The following is a 16,606-nucleotide window of genomic DNA, read 5'->3' on the forward strand; positions in this document are numbered from 1 at the left end:
AGATCCACTGTAGAAGATTCCTCTCCCATTCTAAACAATCATTTGTTGTAGAGAAACCGTACACAACTTTCTCAGAAACTACAAGAAAATTTACTAATTGGATTTTGGTTCAAACCTCTTTATTAGTTCGAGTTGACACATGATCTTCCAAATTTCTAAACTGTTACATAATGTTTCCCTGGTTACAATGACATACGAACATAGATCAACTGGAAAAACCAACACATTCCCAGTGTATAGGGTGTAACCAAGATGTGATGCTGAACTGGATAAGCCAACACATCCCCAGTGTGCGGGGTGTAACCAAGGTCTGATGATCAACTGGATAAACCAACACATCCCCAGTGTATGGGGTATAACCAAGGTCTGATGATCAACTGGAAAACCCACACATCTCCAGTGTGTGGGGCGTAACCAAGGTGTGGTGATCAAAAGGAAGGTTGAAGGAGAGACATTCCAGCCTCTGCAGCTTTATCAACCGTCAGTAGCCCACAAGATCACCCTGAATGCAACAAGCTGTCTCAAAAATTGCTTATAAATCCACTGGGATCCTTGGAGCAGAACAACATTCAGGCATTCACACTTAAGGCCAAAGAATTGGACTTGGGAAGCTAGCAAGGAAAAATGTACTTAAAAGATCTTTTCATAGCAGGAATAGAGTGTGCTGATTAACCCTGCAACACAAATACTTTAAGGTAAAAATCCAAGTTCTTTTCCCAGGAAGTCAAAGCACCCTATGTACTTTCTATCTGTGAAAAAAAATGGCATAAATAAATAACTACCAGTCAGAAAAACCACAGCAACCAAGCCAGGCAGCCACCGCCCGCCAGGGTAAACTCGCCACCTGCCTGGTGTGCTTGTGTCGAGACAGAAGCAGCACACACCTGTCGGAGAGGCATTCTGGGTTATCTCAGAGTGCAACCAGATCCCCAGCGTCCACTTCAGCTGGGTTGTTTCTAACTACAGCATGAAAGTGAACCTCCGGGTACAGGGCGAGGGAACTGTACCAACAGCAGAATTACTTATTCTCACTTTCTCTTTGAGTTTGCTGAAAAGACAAAAATCAAGCGATACAGTATATTGAAATCTCCACTGCCTGTGGCTTTCACTTATAAATGAGCTTCCTTAGAGAAGCATAAGCATCCATGGAGCCCAAATCTGATATCCTACTTGTTCCACTAACAGGATTCTAACCAGTGGACAGACTGGCCTTGACCCTGTTCCACGCCTTTTCCAACCATGCACAGAAACTTCATTAAGCCATGTCTTGAAACAAACAATCCTGAAGTATTGCCCGTGCACAGTCAGTCACGCAAGCAGCATGTTCAGAACCTGGGCTGAGCCCCGTGGGCCACCATTGCTCTCCTGACTTAGGAGAGAGGGCCAGAACCGTCAGCAAAGGGAAGACAGAATGGAGAGGTGGGGAGTCAGCATCTCTCCTCCCCCCACAGCTCATCCCCTCTCTGTCCCTCCTCCTGTCCAGCCACCTCCTTCCATTATGTCCTATTCATTATCCCCTAACACAGCCTTTTTGAGGAACAGGAGGGCACAGAAATGGCAGGGTAGAGCTGCTTTTCATTCCACCAGCTCTGGGGAAGGCCCTGTGTGCCAGGTCACTACAGGTCACTCACAATTCGAGCCACTTTCACCTTGAATCTGGGAAAGTCTTGCCCCTCCGTGTGGCCTTCTCAAGGTGTTGCTTTACATCAAGTCTACTAAGCAACAGGAACTCTCAAAGCACAAGAATCTGCAACACGCACCCAGATCCTGGGAATGAGTCTAGTAAAGGGCGGTATGGGGGGCGTGGTGTATTAGCTGGGAACCCCAGCTAACAATCCCCCAGGGAGATGGTCTCAGACATCTGCCCGGCCAGACAAGTGCTCACCACACATCATACATGTTTAAACAGCCAAATGTGATGCATCCAGCACAGGGAGGGGTTCCAGCAAGAAGCAAATAAGTAATTGTTGGCTCAGTGTCTTTGATGACAAGTCAGTTATCAAACATCAGCCATAAATGACAGAGAGACCTCTGTGATGCTGAATTCATGGTACAGGGAAGTTTGGTGAGGGCTGATGAAGGGCAGACCTCAGAGGCATCACTGCAACCAGCCCCAGCTCCCCCAGCCTCACGCCACGCACATCTCTGTATATGCACAGTGTGTATGTTGACTGTGAGTTTTCCAATCCATTTATTAAGACAGTGATCGCCATAAATACCACCTTTAACAAGGAAGATTAGAAATACAAGGTGAGGGCCAGCCCCGTGGCCGAGTGGTAAAGTTTGCACGCTCTGCTTCGGCGGCCCAGGGTTTCGCTGGTTCGGATCCTGGGAGTGGACATGGCACCGCTCATCAAGGCATGCTGAGGCGGCGTCCACATAGCACAACTAGAAGAACCCACAACTAAAAATATACAACTGTGTACCGGGGGGCTTTGGGGAGAAAAAGGAAAAATAAAAATCTGAAAAAAAACCAAAAAAACAAAAGAAATACAAGGTGAAGACTACCCATATTTCACGCAGCTAGAACAAACACAACTATACTTTTGAAAATCAGAGATGCTGTTGCTACACTAACAAGTAATTACTAAAACCTGTAACTTCCTTTAAAGAAGGTAGCCTAACATGAAAATCTGTGGTTCCACATCTGCTTTTCCTCACGTGCCACATGATGGCTTCCACCAGCACCCAGTTTCTTCTCAACCTCCACAGCTCCCAGACTCCTGATGCTGGTCCCCAAGGCTCCAATCCACCTGCGCGCCCTACCCTGAGCAGTTTTCCTCCACCCTGCCGTGACCACATGTTCACACAACAAATATTGACTCACTGTCTACAAAGTGCAAGGCACTGCATAGTACACAGACCAGGCTTCACAGAGCTCAAATCCAGGAGCCGCATGAAGCCCAGAGACTCAAAAGCAGAGCTTGTGCCCTTAACCCAGAAGTTCTTGGGTCCAGACCCCAAAATACCCCACGTCCTTTCAAGTGCATTTCTCTTTCCACAGAATTACACTGGCTTCCGTCTCTCCACAGCTAAGTTTCTCAGCCCAGTTTTCAGTTCTCCCTCATGACCCTTCCTTGCTTATCAAACCAACTATTACTTTTATTGAATACTTACGGTGTCTAGACAATACTTATTAAATGGGTTCACTCATGCAATGTGTTATTAATAGTGTCTAGCCATGGCATGCACCCATTAAATGTTAGCTATTGTTAATACTTTTGGATGGGTTGCCTAACTGAGACTTGACTTTCAATTTAGTATTTTAATCATTTCAGGATTTGACATAAAAACTCAGGTATACAGTCAGGTGTCACTTGATGGGTACACATTCTGCAAAACGCGTCATTAGGTGGTTCTGTCGTGTGTGAGCATCACAGAGCACACTCACACAGACCTAGATGGTACGGCCTACCACACACCTAGCTGTATGGCACCAATCTCCTGGGACCACCGTCATATACTCGGTCCATGGTTGACCAATCATCGTGATGCGCCTGTGACTTGAAGGATGATGTAGAGGAGGTGACAGCTTCCACATGCGTTGTCTAGGTTACACAGTACCCGAAGAGCACTTATATCAATACTGAAAATTCTACAGAATAGTATGTTCTACACTAGGATAAAGACATCTCCTGACTCAATTGACTACTGATAGTGAAGAGAGAGCCAGCCCCACAGACAGCACCATTAAATACCATCAGGCCCAATCTGGAGGCTGATATAGTATCTATAAAGCATACACTCACTTATTCAATAACAAGCTGTACCTGCTACCCACACGTATGATGAATAGGCATCATCCTATTTTACAGAATGGAAACCAGAGCTTAAACAGATTGTGTGCCTTGTTCCAGGTCACATGATCAGAAGGGACACGAGTGAAACATGTAGACGCCCTGACCTGGTGCTCGATGTGTCATTCACTCTCTCTTTCAACTAAAATGTACCGAACACCCACCACGGGCCAGGCTTGGGGAAACTCTGGTCATCGAAACGTATTTAAAACTCTCCTGTCTTAGAGACTAAATTCTAGTTTTAGAGACAGCACCAAAAATAACCACACAAAGTATAGAGTGTATTAGGTGGTGGTAAGTGCTTTGGGGAAGAAGAGAGATGCGGGTAGAAAGGTCAGGGGAGGGCCAGCTGTGACAGTTTAGGCAGGGCACTGAGACGACTTCTGCGCAAGGGGCTGAAAGAGGAGGGGGAGGGAACGTCGTGCAGAGCCGAACAAGGAGGGAGCTGGTGTGACTCACAGGAGAGCGGGGAAGCGCAGGGACAGGCCACATGGGGCCTCACAGGGCCTTGCAGAGACTTCAGTCAAACCATAGAGAAGGAAAGCTCCAAGGGTCTTAAGTGGTGAAGATACAGGATGCGACTCGTGTTCCCTGCAAAGGTCCCTGCGGCTGCTGCGTTCAGACAAGCCTGACTGAGGGGGCAGGGGCAACGCAGGGACCGGCTGAGAAGAGGACAGGTGCCTCGTGGCTCCTCATCGCCCCCTCATCTCTGTCCACCAGGTCAGATCCAACGCTGCTGGGAGTCCCGGACCCGTGCACAGTCCAAGCAGGGCAACAGGAGCCGCAGACTGCCACTGAAGCCATGCTCCCACCCACGGAACCCTCGCTTTTGCCACACTCCAGAGAGTTCAGAACTAGGAGCACTTGCGAGTTCACACCCACCAGCATGTGCAACAAAGCAAGTGCTTGTGGCACAAGACCCAGCGGCGTCCCGAGAGCCCAGAGGTCTGTCCAGGACGAGGCCTCTGCAGATGGCACAGCCACCAGTGTCCAGAGGAGTTGTGCTCACCCCCCAGCACCATTTACTGAGCACATAGCTTAGGGACAAAAGAGATAAGGAAGACTAGGTCTCTGTGCTGAGTTCAGAGCCTAGCTAAAGATGCAGAGGAGTAAACAAGGATAATCCAGCGATGAGGGCAATGGTGGAGGAATGCAGAAGGTGGAGAAAGATAGCGGAGAGAGGGAGCAAGCGGCTCTGCCCTTGGGGGGCCAGGGAGGACTTCACAGGGTTTTAAAGAGAGTCTAGAAGGTGAAGCAGGAGGTCAACACGTGGAGGAGGGGGCCAGAGCATCCTGCTCTGCCGGGTTTCTGGAGTTTAAAGGACAGGGCACCGAGAGGATCCTAGCGCAGGGCCTCAGGCTGTGTGACATGGTGTGGACTTTGCTTGCAGGCAATGGGGAGCCACAGAGAGTGACGCGATTATACATGAGTTTTAGGAAGATGACTCTGACCACAGCATGGACTCAAGAGTGGCCCAAAGGGGGACAAGAGTGACGGTAACAAGAAAGAGCAGAAGACGGCTCAGAAGGCTGGGGAGACATGTGGCCGCAGACACAATAGACCTTGAGGAGATAAAACCGACAGGACTGGAGTTAATGGAAGTATTTCATAGGAAATATTGCAGTTAAAAAATTTTAATTGATAGAAAATATTATAGTTAAACCAAAAAACCTTGAAATTACATGGAAATATAACACATTCTATAACAACTGCAAGAGACTTATAAAAATTTAACCTTAATTAACCTTCAGGGTCTTTTAAATTTATTTTTAAAAATAACTGTTTGAAAAAAACAATTTCAAAAACATTTTCAAAACCCAGTATGGACATTTCAAGGGAAACGAACACAGATGACTCACTTCCAAACGCAGGCTCTGACAATAAGGTCCTTCTTTCATCACCCTGAGATATTTCTAGTAATCTAAGCGAGTGTCCAATTCTCAAAACAAATCCACAAGCTTTTGAAAATAAGTAAATAAAGGAAGAGAATTACATAAAACATCATTTCAATAGAACTTCATCAATTTAATAACAAATAAAATCATTTTTGCAGTAAAACAAGGGAGCAAGACAATGGAGATTCCCTTACTTCAGAAGAAGAAACGATCAAGTTAACAAAGGCCAGTGTCAGGGAACCAGATAAATGTTAAGTGGCACATAGTGCATCTCCTCCACAGAGCATCAGCCTCAATAGAAGGGAAGAGGAGAACACTGCATTCAGCTCTGGGAATACTCTTCTTGCCTCTTTTATTAAGACACCAAGATCAACTCCATTCAGCTAGTTTTCCGATGTACATAGTGACCCTCAGAATAAACATTACTTATTTATCTAGTTTTACTCTCAAATTTGAGTGGTCCTTTGACAATATTTGCCAATATTTTTAAGACTTCTTTAATGTCATGAAGAAAATGCTCTTAAACCCCATAATTTTAAAGATCTCATGATCAAAAATAAATCATAGCTATTTACATGAAAAGAGGATCTTGGCTACTCTTGGTCTTCCACGCCATTTTCTCCACTGTACCGTCTGAAGTCATTGCTAATCCAATTATGCACCAGGATCCTGTTTTTCGCAACTATTTATTATGGGATGAAATTACTTTAAATATAGCCCACTGCCACACTCAACAACTGATTACTAGTGTACGGATTATCCATTCCCCTCGATGCCCAGGAAGGTCATTCTCTGGAGTTCCTGGGACGGGAGGAAACTGAAACTCAAATGGTTCAAGTTTGGTAATGTTATTAGTACACACGATAAAGTCCAAAGAGTATTGTCCAAACCGAAGCTTTGCATGTCAATTACCCTATCGATCTGCCCACCTGTCAATACAGGATCATCAATCATGCCTCCCTCCCACTCAACAGAGAGCTGGGGATCCAACAGAACTCGTTCTCCTCAATGAGAGGACACCCCACTGTTATTCTTCCTTTTGTGGTTTTATTTGACAAGAGAAGGGTAAGGGAGAAGATAGTCATCAGTCCCCACGGAGAATCTTCCATGGTGCTGGAAACGAAGCCGAGCCATTAAATATTGTTTATCAACACTAACAGCCAGAAGACCATGTAAAACACGGAAATGCTCCAGATGAAGTGTCTTCATCTGAACCTTCTCAACTAAGCCACTCATTCTACACTTTTCCACAATGATCCTGCACGTTCTCTTTAATTCCCCCTTAGATTCTGCACATGAGTGTGAACCCATGACTTCAAGGCCTGTGTGATACATTCTCTGCATCCTGCACACAGCACTCAGGGAGAATTCCTGCAACGAATGCCTTCGCGCCCCACGTGAGAGCTCCAGGCCATCTCGTCTAGACGTCCACTGTTCACCACGCAAGCTCCTAAGGGAAGAGCTCACGAATCACTGAACTCAGTGCTCTAGAGGATCCTGACTCACACCCTTGATTTTTACGGCCAACTAAGCAGAAACATCCTCTGCTCTCATCGTGAGGGTCATCCCACACTAAGAACATGAGAACTGATCATCGCTGGTACCTAGCCTTCCTGAGGACAATGGTCAATAGAGTTTGACACCGGCCAGGTCAGCACCAGTGATTGGCAACTGCTTGGACACATCAATATGAGTCTTCCAGCCACTGTCCAGACTCGGGAACAGTACAAGTCTATCAGGAAAGATGCCAGTAGTAACATGCAATCCTATAAAAAGTTTCTCCAAAGAAGTCTCAAGCACTGTAATTTTATCTTTAGTTTCTTGAGTATAAGTGAGAACATAAAATTGAAAAGCTACGGGTTTGTGTACTGACAGATATCCATGAAGGTAGCCACTTAAAAACTTTATTTTGATGTTACTGATAAGCAATCCAGCAAGGAGATTCATTATAAAAATATCTTCTAAAATGAAACGTGGAAGAACTGTTTAATACAATGAACCTGGGTCTTGGACAACACACTGTCCACACTGATAGCAGGGATGCAATGGGTCAACCCTGCAAAGCAACTTGCCCTGGAGACAGTGGGCAGTGAGCAGGCAAGCCCTCTGGTCTTGTAGCAGCTGCTGGTGGGAGGGAGAAAGCCAGGAGGCTGCAGAACCAGACTCTCGTCAGCCCAAGATCCCAGGATGGGCACTGCTGAACCAAGGCAGCAGCATGAGTGTGTGTGTGGGTGGGGGGGCGGGGGGGGGCGGGGAGGAGGGTGAGCAGGTTTTTAGAAACCTGTGTAAATCAAAGATGTTAATACAAGGTAAGGGTGTTGGGGGTAAGCCGAAAAGAAAGTGGATTCACATGCATGTAGTCTGGACAGACATAAAAGAAAAATAGGTGCTACACGATTCTCATCAGACGAATGTCTTCAGTGCATATTTATCTGCACCTAAATCCTGACATGGCCACTGGGCATTCTTAGACTGAATGATAATCCATGCAAGAGTTTTAGCTTATTTGATACTCCTACAAAAAAACTCCAATCTGCATAATTTTTCTGAAAGATTTTTCCTCTTTTGATCTGCCAAGTGTAAATGAATGTCACTTCTGTATTTCTCCAAAGGCAAGAACCATGTGGAATAAGGAGCATCTATTATAACAAGCCCCCAAGACAATGTGTCAAAGTTGAGAGACAGTTTTCTTTTGTGAGTCAAATGTGAAACCAGAATACAATATCATGAATTTTGATCTACAGACAGCTTTTTCAGGATTTCCCGCTAACACATATGTCAGAAATGATATCATCATCCATGCCTGACTACTTCTAGGAACTATACAGACGTGCACACGCGTTATGCCCAGGTATCTGTGTGAGCCCACTGCACCCACCATTCCATAGCAATAAGGGGCTCAGACTCGTGTTTGTTACATAAACACGTTCTCCCTCCCTTTCCAGGTCACCTTGCCCTTTACAATGACTTCTTTATTCTTCCCAAGTCAAGTGTACAGCACTTGCTTCATTTCCAACTAAGACACGCAAAGTCGCAGTCTCCTTCCCTTTAATGTGAACCGGATGGAGCATCTACGACAGAAACCCTAAAGCGGCACGCTCACACACACACAACGTTTAACAGAAACTTGACAGAGGTTAATTTAAAACAAAACAAGTCATAAAAAACAACTTCCAGCAAAAGCCAAAGGAATCAAAACGACACCCTCTGGCAGCAACAGCACTACTGTATCCACCCTTCAAATGCTTTCTTCAAACACTACAACCCACCCATTTACCAAAACCACAGCTCACTCGATTTAGAAAAGGCAAGTTCGTGGACTTACGAAACTCCAAGACTCCAGCCGGAGGGCACAGAGACTTCCCTACTCCTGGCAGTCACACTGTATCTGAGTGAAAACCTGCATATTGGAGCTCAGCATCAGCGGACCAGCGCTGGCCACCTTCTTGACATAATAAACAACTGACTTCAAAGAGCATGAACTAGCCCCTCCTGTGCCACAGCTAACAGACAAGAACAAGTGGTGTAACACACATCATCCACAAGAAGGGCTGTATTTAATTCTCAGTCCATGGAATATAATTATTGGACCCACAAGCACATATTTAACTTAGTTTATTCTCTCACATTTCAGTTTTGTTTCCCAGAAGAGGAGAAAGAACAGGTCCCTGAAAGATTCTAACGAGGTTTCTTTTGCACGGGAAGAATGTGATAAACACGGAAACACAATCACATGGAATGTCTGGACCGGCTCCTTTGTAACACTTCAATAGGGCTCCCCATGGGGTCAGCCACGGCGCCGAGGGAGAAGCCATTTCAGACCCTAACTGACCAGTCTCTCCAGTAAACAGTCTTAAGAGGAAGAACTCAGAAATTCTAAACATAATATAGGGGTGTGTTGAGAAATATTGAAATATTTCCCTCTCCACCAGGACTGATCTTTTCTTCGCCTTGAGGAAGACAAAACACGCTAACCCTGAAAAGAGACCAGCCTGGTCGGAAAGAAACTGGAAAGAAATCCAAAAACTCCTTTTGGCCAAGATAAGAAGGGCAAGCCCTTCGTGGGTTCATTCTCCTCGATGTCACCCCAACACCTGCTCATGTAACCCATCAATCTTCTCAGCAGAAAGATGCCTGGAGGCCATCCAGGATTCCCAGGCTCCTCAGTGCACTGTTCCAGAAAAGAGCTCCACGTCCCAACCTCAGTCCCAGAGCAGATGACTCCTTCTGTGACGACGGTTCACCACCGAACTCTGCACAAGTCACGTGAGTGTGAGGGTCTGAGGAGGGGAGTGCTGAGGACAACAATGGCTATTCCGTCCTTCTTAGAAGGATGTGATCTCATGCTGAAACTAAGTGAGAGAGCACTTTTATTTTAGGCATGTAAGCAAATGAATGATACTGAATTCTAAAATAAACAAAAAAACCCCTCCTAACAAGGCCAAAAATTGTGAAGGGAAATCAGTGATAGAAACAAAGAATTCTACAAACTTCTAAAAATGTTTAAGTAAAAAAAAACTCAAGTCACCTTTTCTGGGCTGGGTTCTGTAGGTCCAGTTTTCATCGTCTGCTTCCACCTGCTGCCCACAAACCGGGAGCTCCCCATCGCTGCGGAACAGCCTCTTTGTCTGCCTGGACAAGGAGGAGAAATTTATCCAACTCACAGCACGTGAGAGAGAACCCGGGCTGGACTTGAATCTGAAGGAACCTGAAGAGCCGTCCTTTTTCATCTTCTTTCACATCAAAATCAACTACAGACAAAGGTAGCCCAACAAACAAAAGGCTCGTTTTTTAAAATTGGTCCAGGTCCTTTGATCGAGACTGCTCCGTCCCATTCATTCAGACGGTGTTGAGAGTCAGGCACAGCTTTATGCAAAAAGGCTGCTTCTATGTCACCCAATTACAAAGAAAAGGAAAATGAGGAGTTAAGAAACAAAAAAAATATTTTTTTACACTAGCCACATTGTTGTACTTGGTTTCTAGGTCAGGGATGTCCACGGCCCCCCAAAAATGAAAATAAAAACAAATAAAAGTACAATTTTAAAAATGAAGCAGAGTGTCCATTTCAGGAACACTTGTCAGGACTTTGCAAAGAACATAACTGAGGCTCTGTGGTGCGCACCCAGCACCGCCTCTGGCGGCCCCACTCCTCTCCCAGGCATCTTTCCTTCCAAGGGCAGAACACAGACGGAAGGAACTCCTCCAGCTGGAGAAAAAGAGTCGGCGTCAAGCCAGGCGCCCAGTTCTAAGTTCGCCCGCACAGGTGGCAGGAGAAATCAGAGTCTCCCGGCTAGTCCCGCAGCGCAGAGTCGTAAACCCCCACCTGCCCTCCTTCCGGCTGCAAACCGCCTGGATCCACAAACAATAACCAGACTGCGTGGCCACTGCCTGGATCAGAGTAGCTCCCGTGAAAGGCGATAGGCTCTCCCGACGCTGAAGGCTCCTCATTGGAAACAGAAGCCCCACCTCCCCACAGCACGGCGGCTCAAACTTCCGAAACCCAGCAAAGCGATGGAAACTGCAAGTCCACGCAGAATACACACTTCTGGGGACAAAGGAAAGAACCGAATTATCAGACCACACGTCTGAAGGAGGGACTCTGAGAAGGGGTTCCAGGAGAGTATGTGGTGACATACATGCGTCGAGCTTCCCAGACCGGCTTAGGAAGGTCATCCTCCAGGGAAGTGTATCTCCACAGAAGTAAACTGGCTCAGCTCCTGCTTCACTCCCAGCTTCAGCAAAGGAGAAATGTGTGTCCTGCACCCATCCTTGCCTCTCCCGTCTTCCCCCAGCAGCTCGAGAGCCAGGCTGAGGACCCTTCTGCCTCCCCCGTAGTCCCTGGGGTTTGCTCTTCTCTCACTGTGAGAGGCCTCCTGTCTTGCAGAACCACCACCAGAAAGCTGCACTGGTGGCAGGCAGCTGCAGGCTCTAGCCCTGAGCTCCTACCCACACCCTTCATCACGGCAGGCAGGAAGACACCTGGAGCCCCAGCTGGAACGCACTTGAGCGAGCGTCTCACCCAAGGCCCACATAACTCCAGGGCCCAGGGGAGTCAAGAGGCCCTGCCACTTCCTACCTAGATACTCAGGCCAGCACCCCCAAGTCTGTTCAGAGTGAGACTGACATGCAACAAGCAGAGAACTGGGTCTGTCTCCCCTTTACCCAGCTTTGAGCAAATATATTAAAACTAACCAATTGCAATAGAAAATAAACTTTGACTAAAAATTATAAAAGCAGGATCTACTGCAATCCACTGAGATTTTAAGAAAAAGCCACTCCAAGTTTTACTAGGACTGAAAAATTTGTGGAAGAAAAAACCCAGAGCAGCTGGGAGAGGTCCTGGGATGGACAGCCCGCACCACATGGAAACCACACAGGGAACAGGCTCTGGGGCTGAGGGGCAAAGCTGCAGCACCAACCAGCAAAACAGACAGGGGTCCTCAAGAGATCTGCAGTTTAAACCCCTCAACTTACAAATGGAGAAATTCAGGCCCAGAGAAGGCTGTGAGATGCCCAGCATCACACAGAGGAAGCAGTGACGGACCAGGTGGCATCAGACATCACTGGGTTCAAAGCTTCGCCACCCGCCAAGGATGCTGCCTACGCCGCCCAGCACGGGGCCCAGCTGCTGAACTGGAATGACACCTCTACTTCCTTATTATAAGGGCAAAAACAATACAATTATGTAAAGCACCAGTGGCTAACAACCAAGTTCAAACATCCAGTATTCTTTCTGAGCCAAAGACACTTTTGAGAATCTCAAAATATAAACTGAAAAGTAAAAAAAGACTCTCATGTGAGAAAATATGTAAATATCCCAAATCCTGCTTCCCATTTCAGAGGTTCCTGGGACCCCCCCCCCCAAGATCCATGGATGCATTCTCTAAGGATCCACGGACCTCAAATGAGGAACACAAGTCTCTCCCCTCAGTGTCTACCTCCTTGCAGCAACGTTTTTAACTTAGGAATATCTGAACTCCGCAATAAACCCTGTGCTGTTCTTAGATACAGCAAGTGCTGCTGAACGCTTTTTCCAGCTCACCCCCCAGCGTGTGCACCACACACACAGCAGCACAGGTGCACTGGTGTCACAGGTACCCGGTGTGTTTCCTCCTTACCTCCTGTCCCTATACACATCTGGGAGAAAGCTGAGGGAAGGGCTCGAGGAATAGTCACTGCCAAGCAACCAAGAGGAGCCTGGTCCAGTCAGGGAAGAAACTCGGGACTCCCTCAAAGTGAGCACATACAGGCTGGGTTTCCAAGCAGCTTAATGGATTTCCCATTATTCCTAGGACCTACGGATATGTCTGCACAATAACCAATTCTCCATCTCCCAGCTATTTCATGTTTCTGTTATACTGGGCCTTGATGATCAAAACTTTCATTTATGTAAAAGAAGCTCCAATAAATTGACTACTTTTACAACTGGATCAGAGTTCCTATATGGCCAAGACAACATTATCGTTTAAATCAGCTGTGGAGGAAATATTAGATTTTAACTATCCATGTTACATATGTGCTCCAATCAGCTTAGAAATCATAAGTGGGCTGCTTGAAAAGCTATCACATTCACTCAAACTGCAACTACAATGAACCCCCCGTTTTCACCACCTGGACTATCAACCCCAGAGCCATGTGCACCCACCTCCACACAGCCGGGTCGTTCCTCCCTGCACGTCATGTGTGTTACTATCATTCGTGTCTATTATCATCTCCACAGTAACCCTGCAGAGGAGAAGAAACAGGAGTACAACCTGTTTCTTCAAACAGCTTCAGCTATAATCTGCAAGGTAACAAAACATCTTAATCTAATATTTCTCCCATGAAAACCACAGGGCACACTCTTCTCAGACCTTGTGGGCAGCCTTCTCCACCTTCCTCCCTGGGCCGTACTTCCCATCTCCCCTCTTGCCGTTGGGCTGTCAAACGGAAACCCCAGTTGCCACCACACGTGTCAATAACTGCTCCGTTCCTACCACTTCACCCCTGCTGAGCTCCAGGCGTCGGGGAATCGGATAAATAATTTTGCGTAAATTACACATTTAGCAGGAGTCGTTGAGCGCTCACAGAACGAAGCACGGCGCTCTCGTGGAAGGTGTCCCCACAGCTGCCCCAGATGCACCCTGTCCCCTGACTTGTGAGGAGCGAGTCCAGGCCTGAAACGCCCCCAGGTGGACCTACACCAGGTTTATGACTGATTGCCTCTTTCACATGGAGTTCTTGAGAGTGGTGAGAAATTTACCCATCACTACTGACAAAAGGACAAGAAATTACTCTTTATTATTTCGAGAATGATTTAAGTAATACTTTAAATAAAAGTTAATTATAAAAACTGGGAGGCATCAGAATACATTCCAAGGGAAGTTCTAGAATCATTCTTCTTTGGGAATTCCTGAGTCAAATAGCCACTAATTTGGAAAGATTTATTTATGTTTCCACTGAGAGTCAATGGATAGATTGAACACATTTGGAAGGTCCTTGCCAAAAGACACAATATTTCATGTTTCAATATATTACCGACATCCTTAGAAAGGAGTTTAGCTCAAATGAAAGTTCTTGATCTAAGAAAAATCGTTAAACACGACAGGATATGGGATTAGACAAACCCTCGACCCACCAGGCGGGTAGCTGCTCCACTTGCCGTCTGTGTAAAATGCCCGCTGAGAGGAGGGACTGACTTCAAGTGCCATCGGTTTCTCAGCCTCAAAGGCCACAAAGGAGGCTGTGACTTTCAACTTCCCTGGGCCCTCCCCTCAAACCTGGGAGGAAGAATGAGGGAGGCAGAACCCCGACCTCAGAAACCAGGGTAGGCGGCCGACGTGCTGGGGCTGTGGGGCTGGTGTGTGGCTGGGGTGGGGGCCACAGGCCAAGGGCTTGTGAACAGAGATCCAGGTGGAAACCACGCACAGCAGCAAGGACAGTCACTCCAAACTGCATCCTGCTCCAAGCAGCCGACCGGGAGGCGGGTGGAGTGTGCACCCTATCAGGTTACCACACGAGTCACCCAGGCGACCCACGGGACCCGGAGCCGGCAGGACACGGAGTGGTAGGTTTTCCAGCTGCCAGCTCTGGTAAATAATTTAGGAGCAGGTTTCAATGCAAACTCTCTATGAGGTAATTTGTACACACTAATGATGAAAGCTTATCTCAGCATCTAGAAGTAAACAGCTTGAGCCAGACATTTGTAACTAAATAAAAACCAAAACAAAACTGTATTACCCCCAGGGCCTCAGCAAGTCAGCTCCCACAGCACAGCAAATCCTCCTTCCTCACCGTCCTCGCCCCTCCACCACGGAGTTAAACCATTGACCCGACTCTCAGAAGTCGCAGAAGAGAGGGCAGTGCAACAACCTGCTCAGACTCTCTCCCCCACCGTGCTCCCACCTCTAAGAAAAGGAGAGCGAGGCCCTCCATCCAGCCCCAGTGCCGAGCGTCAGAGGTCCTCTCAGTGGAGTTAGCAGTGTTGTGTCCCTCAAATGGAAAGATCAGACGCAAACATTTATATTTATGGATCATCACAAGCGTAAATCCCACCTTTCAACGTCCTCAGGTCTGAAAAGGACCCGGAACAGAACTGACAGCTGAGCGCCAGCCACACTGTCCCCCGGGGATCACCTGACACGGGAGCAACACAGCAGTGCATCACTGCTCTCCATCTGCAGGTGGTCAGTCTGTGAGGGAACAAAGGCTGCCAGGACAGAGCTGTTGCTGGCAGACACCGTGGGCTGTCAGAGGCTTGATGAGTGGTCAACAACCCCTATGCAAACCCTGCCCCAACCTTCACTAAGACAACGTCCCCATCCAAGGGGCTCAGATGAGAAGGTCCCGAAAACTAAGCATCGACTTTGAGATTTTTCTGATAGGAGATGACCAAGGATGAACTTACTCTGAGACTGAACTCAAATCCCAAATAAGGAAATGTCTGAACCACAATCTCCTCTGCACTCAGTGCCTCTCCAGTGACCCTGGTAATTATTTTTTCTACCTACTCAACCAGTTCTTCACAAACTTTGCCACAAACAGAAATCACAGGAGATCTTGCTGACGTGCAGTCTCCTTACTGGGGTGGGGCCTGAAGCTCTGAGCCCCATCAGGCCTGGGTGATGCTCGTCCACAGGCTCCTCTGGGCCAGCACTGGAGGAACACTGGCTGAACGAGGGACAGCAGAACCATCGAATTACTTCTGCGTCACCTCCACTGTAACCTTAACGTGTTTCAGGGCATGGAAATAGTGAGGCTTTTATAGCAATCATTCCTTTATTGCTAAATTCCGAAAGGCAAAAGTAAAATCTGTAAACCGACTGTATGTATATAATCTGAACTAAAGGGTGAATAATAAAATTCCATTATTCAGAGAGTTAAACTGCTCCCCTTGAAGAAGGAGGGTTCTAACTGCTGGGGTATGGGCACACTTACATCCACCAAAACTCCAAAACCCAGTGATCAGTCCAGCACCTGGGGCGATCAACAACGGGCCACATGAGACAAGCAGCCTGAGCCCCATCGTAAGCCACACGCAGGCTGGGCCCTGGGTTCCACCACGTGAACTGGCTGCTCTGGAGCCGCGGAGCAATGTTTCACCTCAGTTTTTCCTGGTACATGTTTAAGACAAAGCATTTTCAGCCAACCTTAAGTGACCTTCCGAAGGGTTTATTGTATTTAGCTCTATCTTTAATACTGCCTTCTCCCTGGCTCTCTGGGGCACACTGTATAAATCTGGTTTTCTAAAGACATTTCACGGATTCAGCCACCCTTATTGCACTGACTCCACGCTAAACACGTGTCAGATATTGCCGGTCCGAGCAGCGGCTTTACTGAACCAGACAAATCCTCCTTCCAACAATACGAGCAAACAGAATTGGGTACAAAGCACTTAAAATTCATTAATTGGTGGCACCCAGTACCCAAATTCAA

At 47.0% G+C, this 16,606-nt stretch overlaps 1 protein-coding gene across 2 annotated transcripts in view; it reads right to left on the reverse strand.

Moving 5' to 3' along the window:
- NHSL1 (NHS like 1) overlaps positions 1-11,070 on the reverse strand; it is a 125,516-nt gene extending 114,446 nt beyond the window's left edge. For both annotated transcript variants that reach the window (XM_070496328.1, XM_044754400.2), the window contains exon 1: positions 10,221-11,070. In XM_070496328.1, coding sequence (XP_070352429.1) covers positions 10,221-10,422 — 202 coding nt within the window. In that variant the 5' untranslated portion in view covers positions 10,423-11,070. The remainder of the gene's footprint in view (positions 1-10,220) is intronic.
- Positions 11,071-16,606: the final 5,536 nt, after the last annotated feature.

The sequence above is a fragment of the Equus asinus genome, chromosome 24 (assembly GCF_041296235.1).
Source record: "Equus asinus isolate D_3611 breed Donkey chromosome 24, EquAss-T2T_v2, whole genome shotgun sequence".
In the NCBI taxonomy this organism is placed as follows: domain Eukaryota; kingdom Metazoa; phylum Chordata; class Mammalia; order Perissodactyla; family Equidae; genus Equus; species Equus asinus.